The 21,772-nt window shown below is 42.3% G+C and overlaps 1 protein-coding gene across 1 annotated transcript in view; it reads left to right on the top strand.

The window, feature by feature from the left end:
* Positions 1-18,859, top strand: part of DDX10 (DEAD-box helicase 10) — an 856,778-nt gene extending 837,919 nt beyond the window's left edge. Inside the window, exon 18 of the mRNA XM_053708541.1 lies at positions 17,890-18,859. Within this exon, the coding sequence (XP_053564516.1) occupies positions 17,890-18,079 (190 nt within the window). The 3' untranslated portion in view covers positions 18,080-18,859. The remainder of the gene's footprint in view (positions 1-17,889) is intronic.
* Positions 18,860-21,772: the final 2,913 nt, after the last annotated feature.

The raw sequence follows: 21,772 nt of genomic DNA, 5'->3' as shown, positions 1-21,772 counted from the left end.
GTATTGCAGTGTTTCCTTATTTGGACGATATCTTGGTACTCGCTCAGTCTTTACGTTCTGCAGAATCTCACACGAATCTACTAGTGTTGTTTCTTCAAAGACATAGTTGGAGGATCAATTTACTAAAATGTTCTTTGATTCCTCAGACAAAGGTAACCTTTTTAGGTTTCCAGATTGATTCAGTGTCCATGACTTTGTCTCTAACAGACAAGAGACGTTTGAAATTGGTTGCAGCCTGTCTAAACCTTCAATCTCAGTCATTCCCTTTAGTAGCTATGTGCATGGAAATTTTAGGTCTCATGAATGCTGCATCGGACGCGATCCCCTTTGCTCGTTTTCATATGAGACCTCTCCAGCTTTGTATGCTGAACCAATGGTGCAGGTATTTTACAAGGATATCACAATTAATATCCTTAAATCCCAATGTTCGACTTTCTCTGACTTGGTGGTTAGATCACCATTGTATAATTCTAGGGGCCTCTTTCGTTCATCCAACCTGGACTGTGATCACAACAGATGCAAGTCTTTCAGGTTGGGGAGCTGTTTGGGGATCTCTGACAGCACAAGGGGTTTGGAAATCTCAAGAGGCGAGATTATCAATCAATATTTTGGAACTCTGTGCAATTCTCAGGGCTCTTCAGTTTGGGCCTCTGTTGAAGAGAGAACCGTTCATTTGTTTTCAGACAGACAATATCACAACTGTGGCATATGTCAATAATCAGGGTGGGACTCAGTCCTCAAGCTATGAAAGAAGTATCTCGGATACTTGTTTGGGCGGAATCCAGTTCCTGTCTAATTTCTGCGCTTCATATCCCAGGTATAGACAATTGGAAAGCGGATTATCTCAGTCATCAGACTTTACATCCGAGAGAATGGTCTCTCCACCAAGATGTGTTTTCTCAAATTGTTCAGATGTGGGGCTTCCAGAAATAGATCTGATGGCATCTCATCTAAACAAAAAACTTCCCAGGTACCTGTCCAGGTCCAGGAATCCTCAGGAGGAAGCAGTGGATGAGTTGACACTTCCTTGGTGTTATCAACCTGCTTATATTTTCCCGCCTCTAGTTCTTCTTCCAAGAGTGATCTCCAAAATCATCATGGAGCAATCGTTTGTGCTGCTGGTGGCTCCAGCATGGTCTCACAAGTTTTGGTATGCGAATCTTGTTCGGATGTCCTATTGCCAACCTTGGCCACTTCCATTAAGGCCAGACCTTCTATCTCAAGGTGTTTTTCCATCAGGATCTCAAATCATTAAATTTGAAGGTATGGAAATTGAACACTTAGTTCTTAGTCATAGAGGTTTCTCTGACTCAGTGATTAATACTATGTTGCAAGCTCGTAAATCTGTTTCTAGAAAGATTTATTATTGAATTTGGAAGACTTACATTTCATGGTGTTCTCACAAATTCTCTTGGCATTCTTTTAGCATTCCTAGAATTTTACAGTTTCTTCAGGATGGTTTGGATTAAGGTTTGTCTGCAAATTCCTTGAAAAGACAAATCTCTGCTCTTTCTGTTTTTTTCCACAGAAAAATTGCTAAACTTCCTGATATTCATTGTTTTGTACAGGCTTTGGTTCGTATCAAGCCTGTCATTAAATCAATCTCTCCTCCTTGGAGTCTTAATTTGGTTTTGAAGGCTTTACAGGCTCCTCCGTTTGAGCCTATGCATTAAACTACTTTCTTGGAAAGTCTTGTTCCTTTTGGCCATCTCTTCTGCTAGAAGAGTTTCTGAATTATCTGCTCTCTCTTGCAATTCTCCTTTTCTGATGTTTCATCAGGATAAGGCAGTTTTGCAGACTTCATTTAAATTCTTACCTAAGGTTGTGAATTCTAACAACATTAATAGAGAAATTGTTGTCCCTTCTTTGTGTCCTAATCCTAAGATTTATTTGGAGAGATCTTTACATTCTTTGGATGTGGTGAGAGCTCTGAAATATTATGTTGAAGCTACTAAAGATTTCAGGAAGACTTCTAGTCTATTATCTTTTCTGGTTCCAGGAAAGGTCAGAAGGCTCATTCATCAAGCTTATTTGGAGTCGGGTAAAGCCCCGCCTCAGAGAATTACAGCTCATTCTACTAGATCAGTTTCCACTTCTTGGGCTTTTAAGAATGAAGCTTCAGTTGATCAGATTTGCAAAGCAGCAACTTGGTCTTCTTTGCATACATTTACTAAATTCTACCATTTTGATGTATTTGCTTTTTCGGAAACATTTTTTGGTAGGAAAGTTCTTTAAGCAGCTGTTTCAGTTTGATTCCTCTGCTTATGATTTAAGTTTTTCCTTTTATTTTTGAGAATAAACTTATATTTGGGTTGTGGATTAATTTTTTTCAGCGAATGGCTATTTTTATTTTGTCCCACCCTTTCTAGTGACTCTTGCGTGGAGTCCCACATCTTGGGTATTGCTATCCCATACATCACTAGCTCATGGACTCTTGCCAATTACATGAAAGAAAACATAATTTATGTAAGAACTTACCTGATAAAGTAATTTCTTTCATATTGGCAAGAGTCCATGAGGCCCACCCCCTTTTTTATGGTGGTTATGATTTTTTTGTATAAAGCACAATTATTTCCAAATTCCTTTGTTGATGCTTTTTACTCCTTTCTTTATCACCCCATTTCTTGGCTATTCATTAAACTGAATTGTGGGTGTGGTGAGGGGTGTATTTATAGGCATTTTGAGGTTTGGGAAACTTTGCCCCTCCTGGTAGGATTGTATATCCCATACGTCACTAGCTCATGGGCTCTTGCCAATATGAAAGAAATTAATTTATCTGGTAAGTTCTTACATAAATTATGTTTTCTTTCATACAGATGGTGAGAGTCCATGATCCATTACTCCTGGGAATTACTCTTCTCTCTACCACTTGGAAGAGGCAAAGATTCCCAAACCCCAAGAGCCCTATTTTATTTTGCTTGCTAATAGTAAGCGGTCTTTTTTCTCCAACATAGGTGTGTCCGGTCCACGGCGTCATCCTTACTTGTGGGATATTCTCTTCCCCAACAGGAAATGGCAAAGAGCCCAGCAAAGCTGGTCACATGATCCCTCCTAGGCTCCGCCTACCCCAGTCATTCTCTTTGCCGTTGTACAGGCAACATCTCCACGGAGATGGCTTAGAGTTTTTTAGTGTTTAACTGTAGTTTTTATTATTCAATCAAGAGTTTGTTATTTTAAAATAGTGCTGGTATGTACTATTTACTCAGAAACAGAAAAGAGATGAAGATTTCTGTTTGTATGAGGAAAATGATTTTAGCACCGTAACTAAAATCCATGGCTGTTCCACACAGGACTGTTGAGAGCAATTAACTTCAGTTGGGGGAACAGTGTGCAGTCTCTTACTGCTTGAGGTATGACACATTCTAACAAGACGATGTAATGCTGGAAGCTGTCATTTTCCCTATGGGATCCGGTAAGCCATGTTTATTAAGATAGTAAATAAGGGCTTCACAAGGGCTTATTAAGACTGTAGACTTTTTCTGGGCTAAATCGATTCATTATTAACACATATTTAGCCTTGAGGAATCATTTATTCTGGGTATTTTGATATGATTATATCGGCAGGCACTGTTTTAGACACCTTATTCTTTAGGGGCTTTCCCTAATCATAGTCAGAGCCTCATTTTCGCGCCGGTATGGCGCACTTGTTTTTGAGGACAGCATGGCATGCAGCTGCATGTGTGTGGAGCTCTGATACATAGAAAAGTCTTTCTGAAGGCATCATTTGGTATCGTATTCCCCTTTGGGCTTGGTTGGGTCTCAGCAAAGCAGATTCCAGGGACTGTAAAGGGGTTAAATATAAAAACGGCTCCGGTTCCGTTATTTTAAGGGTTAAAGCTTCCAAATTTGGTGTGCAATACTTTTAAGGCTTTAAGACACTGTGGTGAAATTTTGGTGAATTTTGAACAATTCCTTCATACTTTTTCGCAATTGCAATAATAAAGTGTGTTTAGTTTAAAATTTAAAGTGACAGTAACGGTTTTATTTTAAAACGTTTTTTGTGCTTTGTTATCAAGTTTATGCCTGTTTAACATGTCTGAACTACCAGATAGATTGTGTTCTGACTGTGGGGAAACCAAGGTTCCTTCTCATTTAACTATATGTATTTTATGTCATAAAAAAGATTTAGTATAAATGATGCCCAAGATGATTCCTCAAGTGAGGGGAGTAAGCATGGTACTGCATCATCCCCTCCTTCGTCTACACCAGTCTTGCCCATACTGGAGGCCCCTAGTACATCTAGTGCGCCAATACTCCTTACTATGCAACATTTAACGGCTGTAATGGATAATTCTATCAAAAACATTTTAGCCAATATGCCCACTTATCAGCGAAAGCGCGACTGCTCTGTTTTAGAAAATTCTGTAGAGCATGAGAACGCTGATGATATGGTTTCTGAAGGGCCCCTACACCAGTCTGAGGGGGCCAGGGAGGTTTTGTCTGAGGGAGAAATTTCAGATTCAGGAAACATTTCTCAACAAGCTGAACCTGATGTGATTACTTTTAAATTTAAGTTGGAACATCTCCGCGCTCTGCTTAAGGAGGTGTTATCCAATTTGGATGATTGTGATTATCTGGTCATTCCAGAACCACTATGTAAAATGGAAAAGTTCTTAGAGGCCCCGGGGCCCCCTGAAGCTTTTCCTATATCCAAGCGGGTGGCGTACATTGTTAGTAAAGAATGGGACAGGCCCGGTATACCTTTAGTACCTCCCCCCATATTTATAAAATTGTTTTCCTATAGTCGACCCCAGAAAGGACTGATGGCAGACAGTCCCCAAGGTCGAGGGGGCGGTTTCTACTCTACACAAGCGCGCCACTATACCCATAGAAGATAGTTGTGCTTTCCAAGATCCTATGGATAAAAAATTAGAAGGTCTGCTAAAGATGTTTGTTCAGCAAGGTTCCCTTCTACAACCAATTGCATGCATTGTCCCTGTCACTGCAGCCGCGTGTTTCTAGTTTGATGAGCTAGGAAAGGCGATTATTAGTAATTCTTCTTCTTATGAGGAGATTATGGACAGAATTCGTGCTCTTAAATTGACTAATTCTTTCACCCTAGACGCCACCTTGCAATTGGCTAGGTTAGCGGCGAAAAAATTCTGGGTTTGCTATTGTGGCGCAGAGCGCTTTGGTTAAAAACTTGGGCAGCGGATGCGTCTTCCAAGAACAAATTGCTTGACATTCCTTTCAAGGGGAAAACACTCTTTGGCCCTGACTTGAAAGAGATTATCTCTGATATCACTGGGGGCAAGGGCCACGCCCTTCCTCAGGATAGGTCTTTTCAAGACCAAAAATAAACCTAAGTTTCGTCCCTTTCGCAGAAACGGATCAGCCCCAAGGGCTACGTCCTCTAAGCAGGAAGGTAATACTTCTCAAGCCAATCCAGCCTGGAGACCTATGCAAGGCTGGAGCAAAGGAAAGCAGGCCAGGAAACCTGCCACTGCTACCAAGACAGCATGAAATGCGGGCCCCCGATCCGGGACCGGATCTGGTGGGGGGCAGACTCTCTCTCTTCGCTCAGGCTTGGGAAAGAGATGTTCTGGATCCTTGGGCGCTAGAAATAGTCTCCCAAGGTTATTCTCTGGAGTTCAAGGGGCTTCCTCCAAGGGGGAGGTTCCACAGGTCTCAGTTGTCTTCAGACCACATAAGAAGACAGGCATTCTTACATTGGGTAGAAGACCTGCTAAAAATGGGAGTGATTCATCCTGTTCCATTAGGAGAACAAGGGATGGGGTTCTACTCCAATCTGTTCATAGTTCCCAAAAAAGAGGGAACGTTCAGACCAATCTTAGATCTCAAGATCTTGAACAAGTTTCTCAAGGTTCCATCGTTCAAGATGGAAACCATTCGAACACTTCTTCCTTCCATCCAGGAAGGTCAATTCATGACCAAGGTGGATTTCAAGGATGCGTATCTACATATTCCTATCCACAAGGAACATCATCGGTTCCTAAGGTTTGCATTCCTGGACAAGCATTTCCAGTTCGTGGCATTTTCTTTCGGATTAGCCACTGCTCCTAGGATTTTCTCATAGGTACTAGGGTCCCTTCTGGCGGTGCTAAGACCAAGGGGCATTGCTGTAGTACCTTACTTGGACGACATTCTGATTCGAGCGTCATCCCTTCCTCAAGTAAAGGCTCACACGGACATTGTCCTGGCCTTTCTCAGATCTCACGGATGGAAAGTGAACGTGGAAAAGAGTTCTCTATCTCCGTCAACGAGGGTTCCCTTCTTGGGAACTATAATAGACTCCTTAGAAATGAGGATTTTTCTGACAGAAGCCAGAAAAACAAAACTTCTAGACTCTTGTCGGATACTTCATTCCGTTCCTCTTCCTTCCATAGCAAAGTGCATGGAAGTGATAGGTTTGATGGTAGCGGCAATGGACATAGTTCCTTTTGTGCGCATTCATCTAAGACCATTACAACTGTTCATGCTCAGTCAGTGGAATGGGGACTATTCAGACTTGTCTCCGAAGATACAAGTAAATCAGAGGACCAGAGACTCATTCCGTTGGTGGCTGTCCCTGGACAACCTGTCACAAGGGATGACCTTCCGCAGACCAGAGTGGGTCATTGTCACGACCGACGCCAGTCTGATGGGCTGGGGCGCGGTCTGGGGATCCCTGAAAGCTCAGGGTCTTTGGTCTCGGGTAGAATCTCTTCTACCGATAAATATTCTGGAACTGAGAGCGATATTCAATGCTCTCAAAGCTTGGCCTCAGCTAGCGAGGGCCAAGTTCATACATCAACCATCAGGGGGGAACAAGGAGTTCCCTAGCGATGGAAGAAGTGACCAAAATCATTCTATGGGCGGAGTCTCACTCCTGCCACCTGTCTGCTATCCACATCCCAGGAGTGGAAAATTGGGAAGCGGATTTTCTGAGTCGTCAGACATTGCATCCGGGGGAGTGGGAACTCCATCCGGAAATCTTTGCCCAAGTCACTCAACCGTGGGGCATTCCAGACATGGATCTGATGGCCTCTCGTCAGAACTTCAGAGTTCCTTACTACGGGTACAGATCCAGGGATCCCAAGGCGGCTCTAGTGGATGCACTAGTAGCACCTTGGACCTTCAAACTAGCTTATGTGTTCCCGCCGTTTCCTCTCATCCCCAGGCTGGTAGCCAGGATCAATCAGGAGAGGGCGTCAGTGATTTTGATAGCTCCTGCGTGGCCACGCAGGACTTGGTATGCAGATCTGGTGAATATGTCATCGGCTCCACCATGGAAGCTACCTTTGAGAGACCTTCTTGTTCTAGGTCCGTTCGACCCACTCCAGCTGACTGCTTGGAGATTGAACGCTTGATCTTATCAAAGCGAGGGTTCTCAGATTCTGTTATTAATACTCTTGTTCAGGCCTGAAAGCCTGTAACCAGAAAAATTACCACATAATTTGGTATATCTGTTGGTGTGAATCTGCAGGATTCCCTTGGGACAAGGTTAAGATTCCTAAGAGTCTATCCTTCCTTCGAGAAGGATTGGAAAAAGGATTATCTGCAAGTTCCTTGATGGGACAGATTTCTGCCTTGTCTGTGTTACTTCACAAAAAGCTGGCAGCTGTGCCAGATGTTCTAGCCTTTGTTCAGGCTCTGGTTAGAATCAAGCCTGTTTACAAAATTTTGACTCCTCCTTGGAGTCTCAACCTAGTTCTTTCAGTTCTTCAGGGGGTTCCGTTTGAACCCTTACATTCCGTTGATATTAAGTTATTATCTTGGAAAGTTTTGTTTTTGGTTGCAATTTCTTCTGCTAGAAGAGTTTCAGAATTATCTGCTCTGCAGTGTTCTTCTCCTTATCTGGTGTTCCATGCAGATAAGGTGGTTTTGCGTACTAAACCTGGTTTTCTTCCAAAAGTTGTTTCTAACAAAAACATTAACCAGGAGATAGTTGTGCCTTCTTTGTGTCCTAATCCAGTTTCAAAGAAGGAACGTTTGTTGCACAACTTGGATGTAGTTCGTGCTCTCAAGTTTTACTTAGCAGCTACTAAGGATTTCAGACAAACTTTGTCTTTGTTTGTTGTTTATTCTGGTAAACGGAGAGGTCAAAAAGCAACTTCTACCTCTCTCTCCTTCTGGATTAAAAGCATTATCCGATTGGCTTATGAGACTGCCGGACGGCAGCCTCCTGAAAGAATCACAGCTCACTCCACTAGGGCTGTGGCTTCCACATGGGCCTTCAAGAACGAGGCTTCTGTTGATCAGATATGTAAGGCAGCGACTTGGTCTTCACTGCACACTTTTTCTAAATTTTACAAATTTGATACTTTTGCTTCTTCTGAGGCTATTTTTGGGAGAAAGGTTTTGCAAGCCGTGGTGCCTTCCATTTAGGTGACCTGATTTGCTCCCTCCCTTCATCCGTGTCCTAAAGCTTTGGTATTGGTTCCCACAAGTAAGGATGACGCCGTGGACCGGACACACCTATGTTGGAGAAAACAGAATTTATGTTTACCTGATAAATTACTTTCTCCAACGGTGTGTCCGGTCCACGGCCCGCCCTGGTTTTTTTAATCAGGTCTGATAATTTATTTTCTTTAACTACAGTCACCACGGTAACATATAGTTTCTCCTATGCAAATATTCCTCCTTAACGTCGGTCGAATGACTGGGGTAGGCGGAGCCTAGGAGGGATCATGTGACCAGCTTTGCTGGGCTCTTTGCCATTTCCTGTTGGGGAAGAGAATATCCCACAAGTAAGGATGACGCCGTGGACCGGACACACCGTTGGAGAAAGTAATTTATCAGGTAAACATAAATTCTGTTTTTTCTTTCTTTTTTTTTTTTTTTTTTGTTGTAGCATAAAACATCCATTGCCAAGATTTGTCATTTAGAAAGCCTCATTCTTTTATCTGAGCTTCGACTATTGCTCTAGAACATTATTTTGCAGCACTGACAAAATAACTTACAAATAAATAAAAAATGAATAATAATTTTTTTAAAAAAATGTAAAAATATATAAGCAGCAAGGCTTAAACATAATGTGGCAGGGTAAAATGAATCTGAGCTGCAAATTTGTACCAATCTTTTGTGGACAGTTGCTTTACTGTACCCTTCAACAGTAAGGTGAACATAGCTAAATAATTGTCTACTGTTAGTGTATTAGTACTGATTGGTTCATGATGAGCATACAGGGAATTACCCCCAGTATCTCTTTCTCTGCTTATAAATGAACTCTGCATGCGGCCACTTTATATATAATGAATAGGTACTCTTTAGAGACCATTTTAGACTTCTAGTATTAGCTAGTGCAGAAATCCTCTTATAACATTACAATCTGATTACTGAAAGAAAAATAAATTATACTGATTGGATTTAATACAATTCATGTTTGCTTTTCTTTTTATAGCTTTTTCAGTTGTGTGTTTTAATGCATCAGTAGATAAAGTTACAGGTAATCAGCAAAGTAAATGAACCATTATCTAGAATTAATTGATAACCCTTTTGTTTATATATATATCTAGTGCAAAAGCCCTATTAAAACATGATTTTGTTTTCTTCACTGCATAATGTAGTCTTTGCCTTTGTTTATTTTTAGCAAAGTTATTTTAGCTTTTTATTCCTAATGACCTGCCTCCTTGTACCCCTTTTACTTTGCCTTCTTCCATTCCATCTTTTTTGTAACTGCTGCTTATACAGAAAGATAATCTGAGGTGGAAGTCAAGGTGGATTTTTATGCGTATATTTACATTTCTCAGTTATTGGTTGACTATTGACTCCTCAAATTCATCTCCCTAGATCCTGCTAGACTATGTATAGATACTTCTAAAAAAAAAGCAAACAGAGGGCGCCACATAGTCATTTAGTTGTCCTCTCAATAGGCTAAGCGTGTAGTAAACTAATGCTTGAATATCAAAAATGGTGTAATAACGTAGTCTGGGACCTCTCATCTAATTCGCCAACTAATGCCAACTTTTTTTTATATATTCTTTTATGTCTTGTGCCTAATTGGGATCATTTTAAATAAATGTTTCTTTCTAATGACACGGTGAGCCCACGGATCATAATTACTATTGGGAATATCTCTCCTGGCCTGCAGGAGGCGGCAAAGAGCACCTCAGCCAAAGCTGTTAAATACCACTGCCCTTACCCACAACCCCCAGTCATTCTCTTTGCTTGTAGTGCAAGGAGGTGGTAATGTTAGGTGTCTGATTCTTCAATCAAGAATTTATTTTTTATAGCAGAACAAGCTTGTTTTGTTTTTCGCGGGGGTGTAGCTGTATTCCACGTCAGTCTCTTCAGTAGAGCAGTGGTGACTTTTAAGCTTTTGGGAACTTGGGGGTATAATCCCCTCTGCGCCTGTGATGTGATGCTGCCCTTTCTTGGATAAAGACTATGTAGGTTTACTTGGTCTTTTTTCTTTTATTCTCAGGTCCCTGTTAGGAAGGAATCCTGGCAAGCCTGCTGAACTGCCTGGCAGTTATCTTTGTTTTTTTCTGTTGGGCTAACACAGAAATTCTCTTTGGCACTTATGGGGTTAATCCTGCTTGTGTGCAGGTGTACCTTGGGCAGTTTTTTATTGATGTGGGGCACTGTGTTTAAACTGTGTGAGGGTTCTGGAGGCTTTACCGTTCCTTAGGAACTTCATTTTGGCTGCATGTTTGGTCTGTTTTTATTTCTCTAAGAGCAGCATTAGTCTGAGGGACAAATTGTAGCTCCCGGTCGCATGAGCTGCCGGTTTTTGTGTTCTACTGCGTGTTGTGCAGTTTAATGGATGTTATTCTCCCGGCTGCGTTTTTTTCTATATGACGCTTAGTAATGCCGGCCGTGAGGTTGCGTGACGCCCACGATGGACGGAGTTTGGTATGGCGTGTAGTTTTCGTGCTCTTCCGCTCTGTGCTTAGTATAGCAGCAGTTTGTTTGGTGCTGTTGCTTTTTATCTGGAGTCTGGTTCATCTGGCTGCTGTGTGGTTGCGCTCCTCGTATCCTCCGGCTGGTAGGGGGGTTATTTAGCACCTTGTTAGGCTGTTAAGTAGTAGAGGTGCTTGTAGGGGTTTATTTTCTTTTTTTATTTAAAGAGACAGTAACGTTATATTCTTCACCACATTTATTTATTTTTTATTTTTATCTGTGGTGTGTGTAATATGGTATAAAGAGGAGTATAAAGAGGATGGACCAGGAAGACTTGCATGCTGTGACTTGTAATCTATGTTTAGATGCTAATGTAGAGCCTCCTGTCCCTTTCTGTTCCTCTTGTATAGAGAGGACTATGCAGTACAGCGATAGACTCTGTTTCAGAGCCGTCATTTTCTAAGGAGACTGTTGTTCAGGAGCCTCCTGTTCAAGCTGTAGCTCAGCTTTCTCCCCATTCCTCCCAATCTCACTCCTCCTCACATGCAGTGCCCTGCGTTTCATCTCAGGCTAGTTTTTCTTTACAGGATTTGTCTACTCACATATCCTCTGCTATATCTGAGGCATTTTCTACTTTTCCTGTGTTACAGGGTAAAAGCAGAAGGACTTCTGACTCTGTTGCAGTTTTGTCTAATGTTCCTTCTCATAGGACTGAGGAAGAAGATATTTCAGTATTGTCTGAGGCTGAAATTTCAGACTCTGATAGTGTGTCTCCTTTGTCTGATTCTGAAGTGGTTTCTTTCAGAGAAAGAGCACCTCCGTTTGTTACTCATGGAGGTTTTGTCTACTTTGGATGACTGATTCGACGGTCATCATTGCTCCCAAGAAGGCTAGTAAGCTTAAAGGGACAGTCAACACCAGAATTTTTGTTGTTTAAAAAGATAGATAATCCCTTTATTACCCATTCCCCAGTTTTGCAAAACCAACACTGTTATATTAATACACTTTTTACTTCTGTGATTACCTTGTATCTAAGCATCTTCTGACCGCCCCTAATCACATGACTTTTAGTTATTATCTATTGACTTGCATTTTAGCCAATTAGTGCAGTGTCTGCCACTAGCCACAAGCGTGATCACAATGCTATCTATATGGCCTACATGAGCTTTCTCTCCCCTGCTGTGAAAAGCAAATAAAAAAGAGGCAGTCTTCAAGGGCTTAGAAATTATCATATGAGCCTTCCTAGGTTTGCTTTCAACTAGAATACCAAGAGAACAAAGCAAAATTGTTGCTAAAAGTAAATTGGATAGTTGTTTAAAATTACATGCCCTATTTGAAAAATGAAAGTTTTTTTTGGACTTGACTGTCCCTTTAATAAGTTTTTTTATATTCCCTCTGTGGTGGAAGTTTTTAATGTTCCGGATAAGGTTTCGGAGATTATTTCTCTGGAATGGGAGAAGCCTGGAATTCCTTTTTCCCCTTCTCCTATTTTTAGGAAGATGTTTCCTATTGCGGATTCTATTAAGGAATCTTGGCAAACAGTCCCTAAGGTTGAGGGAGCTATTTCCACTTTGGCTAAGAGGACCACTATTCACATTATTAGGGATCTTATGGATAAGAAGTTGGAGGCTTTACTTAAGAGGATTTATGTTCACCAGGGTCTCCAATGGCAACCTGTTGCGTGTATTGCTACGCTTACCAGTGCGGCTGCATATTGGTTTGATGCATTGTCTGATTCTGTTCTTCAGGAGACTTCTCTGGAGGAGATTCAGGATAAAATGAAGGCGTTAAAATTGGCCAATTCTTTTATTGTGGACGCCTCTTTACAGGTTGTCAAGTTGGGAGCAAAAATTTCTGGCTTTGCTGTTTTGGCTCGCAGGGCTTTATGGTTAAAGTCCTGGTCTGCAGATGTCATCTAAATCTAAGCTGTGTTGGATACCCCAACTGGGTAGCTCCGCCAAAGGGTCCTGCTTCCTCCCTGGTGACTGCAGCTATGTAGCTGGCAGGTGACCACAGTCTGTAGCCACCCCTGATGCCCGACAGCACCAGTATTCAGGGTCCCACCCTGTGGCAGACTCCAGCTACCCAAACTGGGTAGCTCTGCCTGAGGGTACTTCTTCTGCCTGGAACAGGCTATGTAGCCCAGGAAAGTGATTTTAGCTGGAGCCCACCCAAATAACTAGACATACTAGCATTCAGGTGAAACAGGAACTGATTTTATTGAAAACACACACTCCTTTTATACACACAGCTCATCTTGATAAGACCCTGGACAATCCCACTATTTTCCCGCCATTCCCGCCCCTCCAGACAGCCCGGCACCTCCATAGGAGCCACAGTCTCAAATAATCCCAGTACCTAGGGGTGGCGGTTTCGGGGGTATCCCGGTGGAGTGGCAGCACTTCCAGGGTGTCATTTTAAAGCTCCAAAAATCAGCATGATTCGTTACTGGGGACCGGAGTTACAGTCCGTTTAAGTTATGGTGGGTAGGGGTGTCCAAAACCCCCGGTTCGAAAAGGAGCTCCCCTCCAATAATTCCCCCAGCTCTTGTCCTCCCTAGGGGCTACCAATAGCCAAAGGGCTGCTGGAGCCACCAGGGGTAAAGTTAGCTTCCAGAGATTATGGTTGCACTGAGGAGCCGAAAACCACTGAGAAACAGGGGTGAGGTTGTAGGGGAGTGGGGTTTTAACCCGGTATCCGTGGCATAAGCTTTTGTGAATTCCTTACAAAGGGAAGGCTTTGTTTGGACCTGGTTTGGCTGAAATTATTTCTGATATTACTGGTGGGAAGGGACATTCTCTTCCTCAGGATAAGAGAAAAAAGCAGAAAGTTCGTCAGAGTAATTTTTGTTCCTTTCATAACTTCGCCGGTAAGTCTTCCTCTTCCTCCTCCAAGCAGGATCAATCCAGGTCTTCTTAGAGACATAATCAGTCCTGGAGCAAGGGGAAGCAATCTAAGAAGCCTGCCGCTGACTCAAAGTCAGCATGAAGGGTTTGCCCCTGATCCGGGAGGGGATCGTGTGGGGGGCAGGCTGTCTTTGTTCGCTCAAGCCTGGGCAAGGGATGTTCCAGAACCTTGGGTAGTAGATATTGTTTGCCAGGGATACAAACTGGAGTTCAAGACTTTTCCTCCCAGGGGCAGGTTTCATCAATCAAGCTTATCAGTAAATCCGTTAAAAAGAGAGGCATTCTTAAGTTGTGTCCAGGATCTTTCCGATATGGGAGTGATCTTCCTGTTCCAGTTCAGTAGCAGGGACTAGGATTTTATTCCAATCTGTTTATCGTCCCCAAAAAGGAGGGAAATTTCTGACCCATTTTGGATCTCAAATTGGTAAACAAATTTCTCAAAGTTCCATCATTCAAGATATAGACTATTCGGTCAATTCTACCTCTGGTTCAGGAGGGTCAGTTTATGACTACAGTAGATCTGAGGGATGCATGTCTACATATTCCTATTCACAAGGATCATCACAAGTTTCTGAGATTTGCTTTTCTAGACCAGCATTTTCAGTTTGTGGCTCTTCCTTTTGGTATTGCAACTGCTCCCAGGGTGTTTTCAAAGGTCCTGGGTGCGTTACTGACAGTTCTCAGGTTGCAGGGGGTTGCAGTAGCTCCTTACCTGGACTACATTCTGGTTCAGGCGCCATCTTTTCAACTAGCAAACTCTCACACAGATTTCTTGTCTTTTCTGCGCTCCCACAGTTGGAAGGTGAATTTAGGAAAAAGTTCCTTGATTCCGGCTACAAGAGTGGTATTTTTGGTTACCATTATAGATTCTCTGGAAATGAAGATCTTTTTGACAGAAGCAAGGAAGTAAAAAATGTTCAATTCATGTTTGGCTCTTCAGTCATCCCTTCGGCCGTCGGTGGCCCAGTGTATGGAGGTTATTGGTCTAATGGTCTCACTCATGGACATCATTCCATTTGCTCGGTTCCATCTCAGACCTCTGCAGTTATGCATGCTGAGACAGTGGAACAGAGATTATACGGATCTGTCTCCAAAGATTGTTCTAGATCAGGCTGCAAGAGATTCTCTTCCGTGGCGGTTGTCTCAGGATCTTCTCTCCCAGGGAACCTGTTTTCACAGTCCTTTCTGGTTGATTGTGACCACGGATGCCAGTCTGCTGGGTTGGGAGCTGTCTGGGGTTCGTTAGAGGCTCAGGGTCTGTGGTCTCGTGAGGAATCGGTTCTTCCTATAAATGTCTTAGAACTGAGAGCAATCTTCAATGCTCTACTGGCGTGGCCTCAGTTGGCTTCAACCCAGTTTATCAGATTCCAGTCGGACAATATAACTCAGGGAGGAACTCGGAGTTCCTTGGTGATGAAGGAGGTAGCCAGGATTATTCAGTGGGCGGAGGCTAACAATTGTCTGTCTGCGATCCACATTCCAGGGGTGGAGAATTGGGGAGCGGATTTTCTGAGCAGACAGTCGTTTCATCCAGGGGAGTGGGAGCTTCATCCGGAGGTGTTTTCCAGTTTTATTCTCAGGTGGGGTCAACCGGCGTTGGATCTTATGGCATCTCGTCACAATGCCAAGCTTCCGAAGTACGGTTCGAGGTCAAGGGATCCTCAAGCAGTTCTAATAGATGCTCTAGCAGTTCCTTGGAAGTTCAGTCTGGCATACGTGTTTCCTCCGTTTGCCCTTCTTCCTCGAGTTATTGCTCGGATCCGACAGGAGAGGGCGTCGGTAATTCTCATTGCACCGGCGTGGCCTCGCAGGATCTGGTATGCAGATCTGGTGGAGATGTCATCCTTTCCACCTTGGAGTCTTCCGTTGAGGATGGACCTTCTACTTCAGGGTCCCTTCCTTCATCCAAATCTCGTTTCTCTGAAGCTGACTGCTTGGAGATTGAACGCTTGAGTCTATCTAAGAGTGGTTTTTCTGAGTCAGTTATTCAGACTATGATTCAGGCACGTAAGCCTGTGACTAGAAAGATTAATTACAAGATATGGTGTAAATATCTGTATTGGTGTGAATCTAAGGGCTACTCTTGGAGAGTTTCTGAGCTTTCTGCGCTGCAATGTGAGTCTCCTTTTCTTATTTTTCATTCTGATAAGGTAGTACTTCGTACTGCTCTTGATTTTCTTTCCAAGGTTGTTTCTGATAAGAATATTAATCAAGAAATTGTTGTTCCTTCTTTGTGTCCTAATCCTTCTCATAAGGAACGTTTGTTGCACAACTTGGATGTAGTCCGTGCATTGAAATATTATTTGCATGCGACTAAGGATTTTCGCCAGTCTTCTTTATTTGTTATCTTTTCTGGGAAGCGTAAGGGTCAGAAAGCTACGGCTACTTCGCTTTCTTGTTGGTTGAGGAATATTATTCGCTTGGCATATGAGACTGCTGGTCAGCGGCCTCCTGAGAAAATCACGGCTCATTCTACAAGGGCTGTTTCTTCTACCTGGGCTTTCAAAAATGGTGCTTCTGTGTATCAGATTTGCAAGGCTGCCACTTGGTCCTCTTTACACACTTTTTCTAAATCTTAAAAATGTGATACTTTTGCTTCAGCTGAGGATGTTTTTGGGAGAAAGGTTCTTCAAGCAGTGGTGCCTTCTGTTTAGGTTAACTGTCTTGTCCCTCCCTTATCATCCGTGTCCTCTAGCTTGGGTATTGATTCCCAATAGTAATTATAATGATCCGTGGACTCACCATGTCAGAAAGAAAATGAAATGTATACTTACCTGATAAATTTGTTTCTTTCTTGACACGGTAAGTCCACGGCCGGCCCTGTATTTTCAGACAGTTTATTTTTTCATAAACCTCAGGCACCTCTGCACCTTATATTCCGTTCTCCTTTCCCTTTGGCCGAATGACTGTGGTTGTATGTAAGGGGAGTGGTATTTAACAGCTTTTGCTGTGGTGCTCTTTGCCTCCTCCTGCAGGCCAGGAGAGATATTCCCAATAGTAATTATGATGATCCGTGGACTCACCGTGTCAAGAAAGAAACAAATTTATCAGGTAAGCATAAATTTCATTTTTTATTTGTTTAGATATATCATGCAGGATTCTTAAGTTTACAGTACCAGTTACTCTGAAGTCCTAGACTGTGGGATCATACCATGTTTGGTGTTTTAGTATTGTGAATATGCTATGACCAATACACAATTAGTCGTTCGGCTGTACTGTTAATATGCTATGTGGCCCCTCCCCTGTATTTGTCTTTTAAGAAGTTTAACAAGTGGAGCCTACATTTTGATTTGGGAGACACTCCACATCAATTGTGGGGATAATGCATCCCTTTTTTCTCTTTTTTTCTAAAATGTGATTTTTAGTTTATCATTAATCAATTGTATTGTTGATTTCTGTTTTTTTTGTTTTTTTTTAAATAAATCATAGCTTTCAGTGGAAAAACACTTTCTTCACATAAAAGCCATCCACCTGGGTGCAGAGTATAGTTCAAATATATATAAATAAAGAAGTATCCTAATTTTTGACAATTTCACCTAAAAAGAGTATATTATTGATGTTTCAGGGATCTAAGTCCCCATACTCAGAATTTTCATTCTAAAATAAGAGAATTAATCTCACCATGGAAACTGGTTTGGCACCAATACGTTTTAAAAACCAAAAACATTGTAACATTTTAAACATGTACAAGATATCTGTGAATATCGTAGTATGAAGTAATTAGATATGGATTGTTCTAAATCAATTCACATTTTAAAGATTAATGCAATCTATCACAAGTAACACCGAAAATACTGTATTTTCTATAAAATTGATGTGTGAGCTAAATTAGACTATGAACAAATGGTCGAAGGAATATTATTATCAATTTTATTATTAGGATATATTTGTAAATTGACACCAGATTATGTTGTACCAGGTATATGAGTAGAGGCACAGAATGACACGGATTCATGGTTACATGATACACAGAATAGACTAAACAATACAACCCAATACAGGAGAGCCCTGCTCCAATGAACATACAATTTAAACAAATATGCATATGTATTAAAGCTTTTTTCTTCCGCCTTAAAACACATAGGCATGTCTAAACTAATTCTTGCTCAACAACCTTTGTATATTTCTGCAATGTATTTGTAGTCTTATATAGTTAGAATTTTATAAAATTGACTTAACATCTTTTCATTTGTTGAAGTGACAATGAGGAAGGACGGCCAAGGAAGAGACCGTACAGCGACCAATCTGAGAATACCATAGAGGCATCTGCATCTAGCAAAAAGAAGGCAAAGAAGGGCCGTAAAGAGCAGTTTGAGCCCCTAGATACAGGACTTTCCCTGGCAGAAGATGAGGAACTGGTATTACATCTTCTAGGGAACAGAAGTTAAATATCTACAATAGCTTTTTTCTCTAAATCTGCCTTCTCAGGTCAAACTAAAATCAATTTCACATCAAAGCAGTTTAGTATTCTGGGACACTAATAAACTGACTTCATGGAATGGAATTCAAATGTACAGTCTAAATGGAAAATATATAATGCTGATCCAGAATCCATATATGTAAGACATTTTTTTACTGGTATATTTTTAAAGGAACATGAAACACAATTTTTTTTTTTTTCTGTCATGATTTAGAGAAAGCATGCAATTTTAAACAACTTTCCAATTTACTTCTAATATCTAATATGCTTCATTCTCTTTATATTCTTTGTTGAAAAGCATATATAAATAAACTCAGTAGCTGCTGATTTGAGGCTGCACATAGATGCCTCGTGTGATTGACTCACCCATGTGCATTGCTATTTCTTCAACAAAGGATATTTGAAAATGAAGCAAAATAAATAATAGAAGTAAATTGGAATGTTGTTTAAAATTATATTTTCTATCTGAATCACGAAAGAAAAAATGTGTGTTTTATATCCCGTTAATCATAAAACTTTATGTATTTGCTATTATAAACCTTCACTTTGTTATAGTTGCTGTTATAAATTGTTGCATGTTTCACCTATGAAAAGACTGGAATGTGCACACATTTTTAAAGAGAAAAATAACTTTTATCTGCAAAAATGTCCTGATTTCATCTACATATTTGTATTCTTTTCTCTTTCTGTTGTGTTTAAAATCGTACCAACATTGCAGAATAAAGATCATTATTATTAATAGCTATAATATTTTTTGTAGGTGTTTTAGATATACACAGTCAAGATGGAAATCTGCATAATCAAGTTTGATTTGGAAACTTCTTATCAGATTATGTCATTTTTATTTTAGTAATCCTATTTTCAATCCTCTCTGGCTTTAGCGGATGTATCTTGCCAACTTTTCCTGAAATGACCTCTGCTGTCTACTCAAGCTCTGAGTACAACATTCATTTTTTATATACATTTACTGTTACATTCTTTATTACAAAAGCTCAGCTTTCACAGTTGCTATGACTGATCTCTCTGGGTATGTCCACCTGTTCAGCTTCCCTAAAAGCTGGAGCCCCAAATGCTTCAGAAAATTACTGCAAGAATCAGACAGGACCGATTTTGGAGTAAAAACAGAATGAATCTTTATTGAAAGGGGCACACACATTTTATACACTTACAATCCCCTGCCCTAAACAAACATTAGCTAGAGCAGCAGATTAAACAATAGGAATGTAAACAATAGGACATACAATCCCCCACCGCTGCCCACACACTTCAAAATTAGACTAGATATACATAGATATAACAGCAGGAGGTCCCAGCATTGGAATGTCTGTGCTGATTGCAAACTCCTGCAACAAGTCTCTGAGTCTTGAAGGGGGGCTGAAGAAGGCAATGCAGATTTGGTGCCTGCAAGTTTTATGGATTGGGAGAGGGCATCCAGATGTGTTCTGGAAGAGACACAGCAAAATCCCTTCCCCCCTAACATTCCTAATAGTCCTATTACCCTCAGTTTATCACAATACTTGATCCACACGGGTCAGCTAGGGGATGTCTAAGGGACTATTATAGATCAGTTTGCCGGGAAAGGCCATCTGCATTACCATTTTGCTTTCCCAGTCAATATTGTACCGTAAAGTTGTAGGGCTGCAGGGCAAGGCTCCAGCGCAGTAAGCGCCAATGGCTCCCCGGAAACTCGGTTGAGCCAAATGAAGGGGTTGTGGTCAGTGAGTACCGTAAAAGATCTTCCATAAAGATACGGTTGGAATTTCATCAAGGCCCACACTAGCGCAAACACTCCTTCTCTATGGCCGCATACCCCACTTCCCGGGGTAGCAGCTTGCGACTGATGTAGGCTATTGGGTGCTCACTGCCGTCTGCTCTGACCTGGCTCAGAACTGCTCCCATCCCGAAAGTAGAGGCATCTGTGTGGACACAAAAACGTTTATTTGGGTCTGGAGCATCGAGAATGGGTGCTGGTGACCACAGGACCTGTCTGGGAAGGTTTTTCTTTGTCAGGTCAGTAATGGACTTAGCTATCGTACTGTAGTCAGGCACAAATCTCCTGTAATACCCTGCCATTCTGAGGAAAACCAAGACCTGGGTTTTTGTCCGGGGTGGGCCACTAGGCAACAGCCTTAACCTTAGCAGGTTCGGGGCGCTGTCACCCACTCGATGCCCGGGATACTGGACCTTTAGACATCCCTATGCTACATTTATCCGACTTTAAAGTCAGTCCCGCAGCTTTAATGCGGTCCAGCACGGTACCCAGGTGCAGCAAGTGTTCCTCCCAGATATCGATGTGGATCGCAATGTCGTCCATATATGCAAAGGCATAGTCCTGGAGGCCATTGAGGAGTCGATCCACCATCCGCTGAAACGTCACCGGTAAACTGGTACAGGCTGAATGAGGTAATGAATGCCGACTTCGGAATCGCTTCCATGTCCAGCGGAATTTGCCAGTAACCCTTGCATAGGTCAAGGGTGGTCAGAAAGTTTCCCTGAGCGATGCGGTCTAGTAGTTCATCCACTCGGGGCATCAGATACGCGTCAGTCGTGGTGCGGTCATTAAATCTTCTGTAATCTACACAAAAGCAGGTTGTACCATCCCGCTTCAACACTTACACTACTGGGGAGGCCCAGGGGCTATTGTACGGCTTGATGACTCCTAGATCGAGCATCTCCGTGATATCTTTCCTTTTCCCATCTCTAACTGCCTCGGGTACCCGGTAAGCTGCCTGCCGCAGCGGTGCTTGTCCCAGGGTCTCCACACAGTGCACTGCCATAATAGTGTACCCAGGGGTGTTGGAGAACATCTCTTGATGCTGACTAAGGGTCCACCTGACCTGCTCCTTCTGTAAGGTCCCTAACCGCTTATCTAATCTCACTGCCTCTATTCCTACACCATCCCTAGCCTGCTCGGTCAACTCCGACAGGGGAAGGTTCTCAGAGTCTTCCCTGGCAGGAGCGCATATAGCGGCTACCTCTTCCGACCTCCCCTAGTACGCTTTGAGCATATTCACATTGAACATTTAGCTACCAGGTAGGTAGTTTCACAGAGTTGTTTCACCACATTGTAAGGTCCTTGCCAGGCGGAATGTAACTTGTCCGCCTTGGTTGGCTTCAGGGCGAGAACCTTTTGTCCCACAGCCAAGGTGCGGTTCCGAACAGTACGGTCATACCACCATTTCTGCCGTCCCTGCACGCACTGAAGGTTCTCCCAGACAGCGTCTGTAAGCTCTTTCAGCCGGTCCCTCAAAGCGAGCACATACCCTACGATAGAGGTCTCCATTCCTTCCTCCCCTCTTTCCCAGTTGGCTATAAGTAAGTCTAGAGGCCCCCTAACCCTTCTCCCATACAACAGCTCAAATGGGGAGAATGCAGGGGATTCCTGCGGCACCTCCCAATAAGCAAACAGGAGATGGGGCAGGAATTTCTCCCAATCCCTGTGAGAGGTTGCAAATGTCCGAAGCAATTGCTTCAGATTTCCGTTGAACCTTTAACAGAGTCCGTTCGTCTAGGGGTGATAAGGAGAGCTTTGCAGAGGTTTTATCCCGCATAGTTTCCACAGTTGCTGGGTCAGTTCAGCAGTAAACTGAGTCCCCTGGTCCAAGAGTATCTCCTGGGGGAAACCCACCCTAGCAAAGATCCGTATCAGGGCATCCGCCAC

This window comes from Bombina bombina, chromosome 3 (assembly GCF_027579735.1).
Source record: "Bombina bombina isolate aBomBom1 chromosome 3, aBomBom1.pri, whole genome shotgun sequence".
Lineage (NCBI taxonomy): Eukaryota > Metazoa > Chordata > Amphibia > Anura > Bombinatoridae > Bombina > Bombina bombina.
This window is presented reverse-complemented; position numbering and strand designations above follow the sequence as displayed.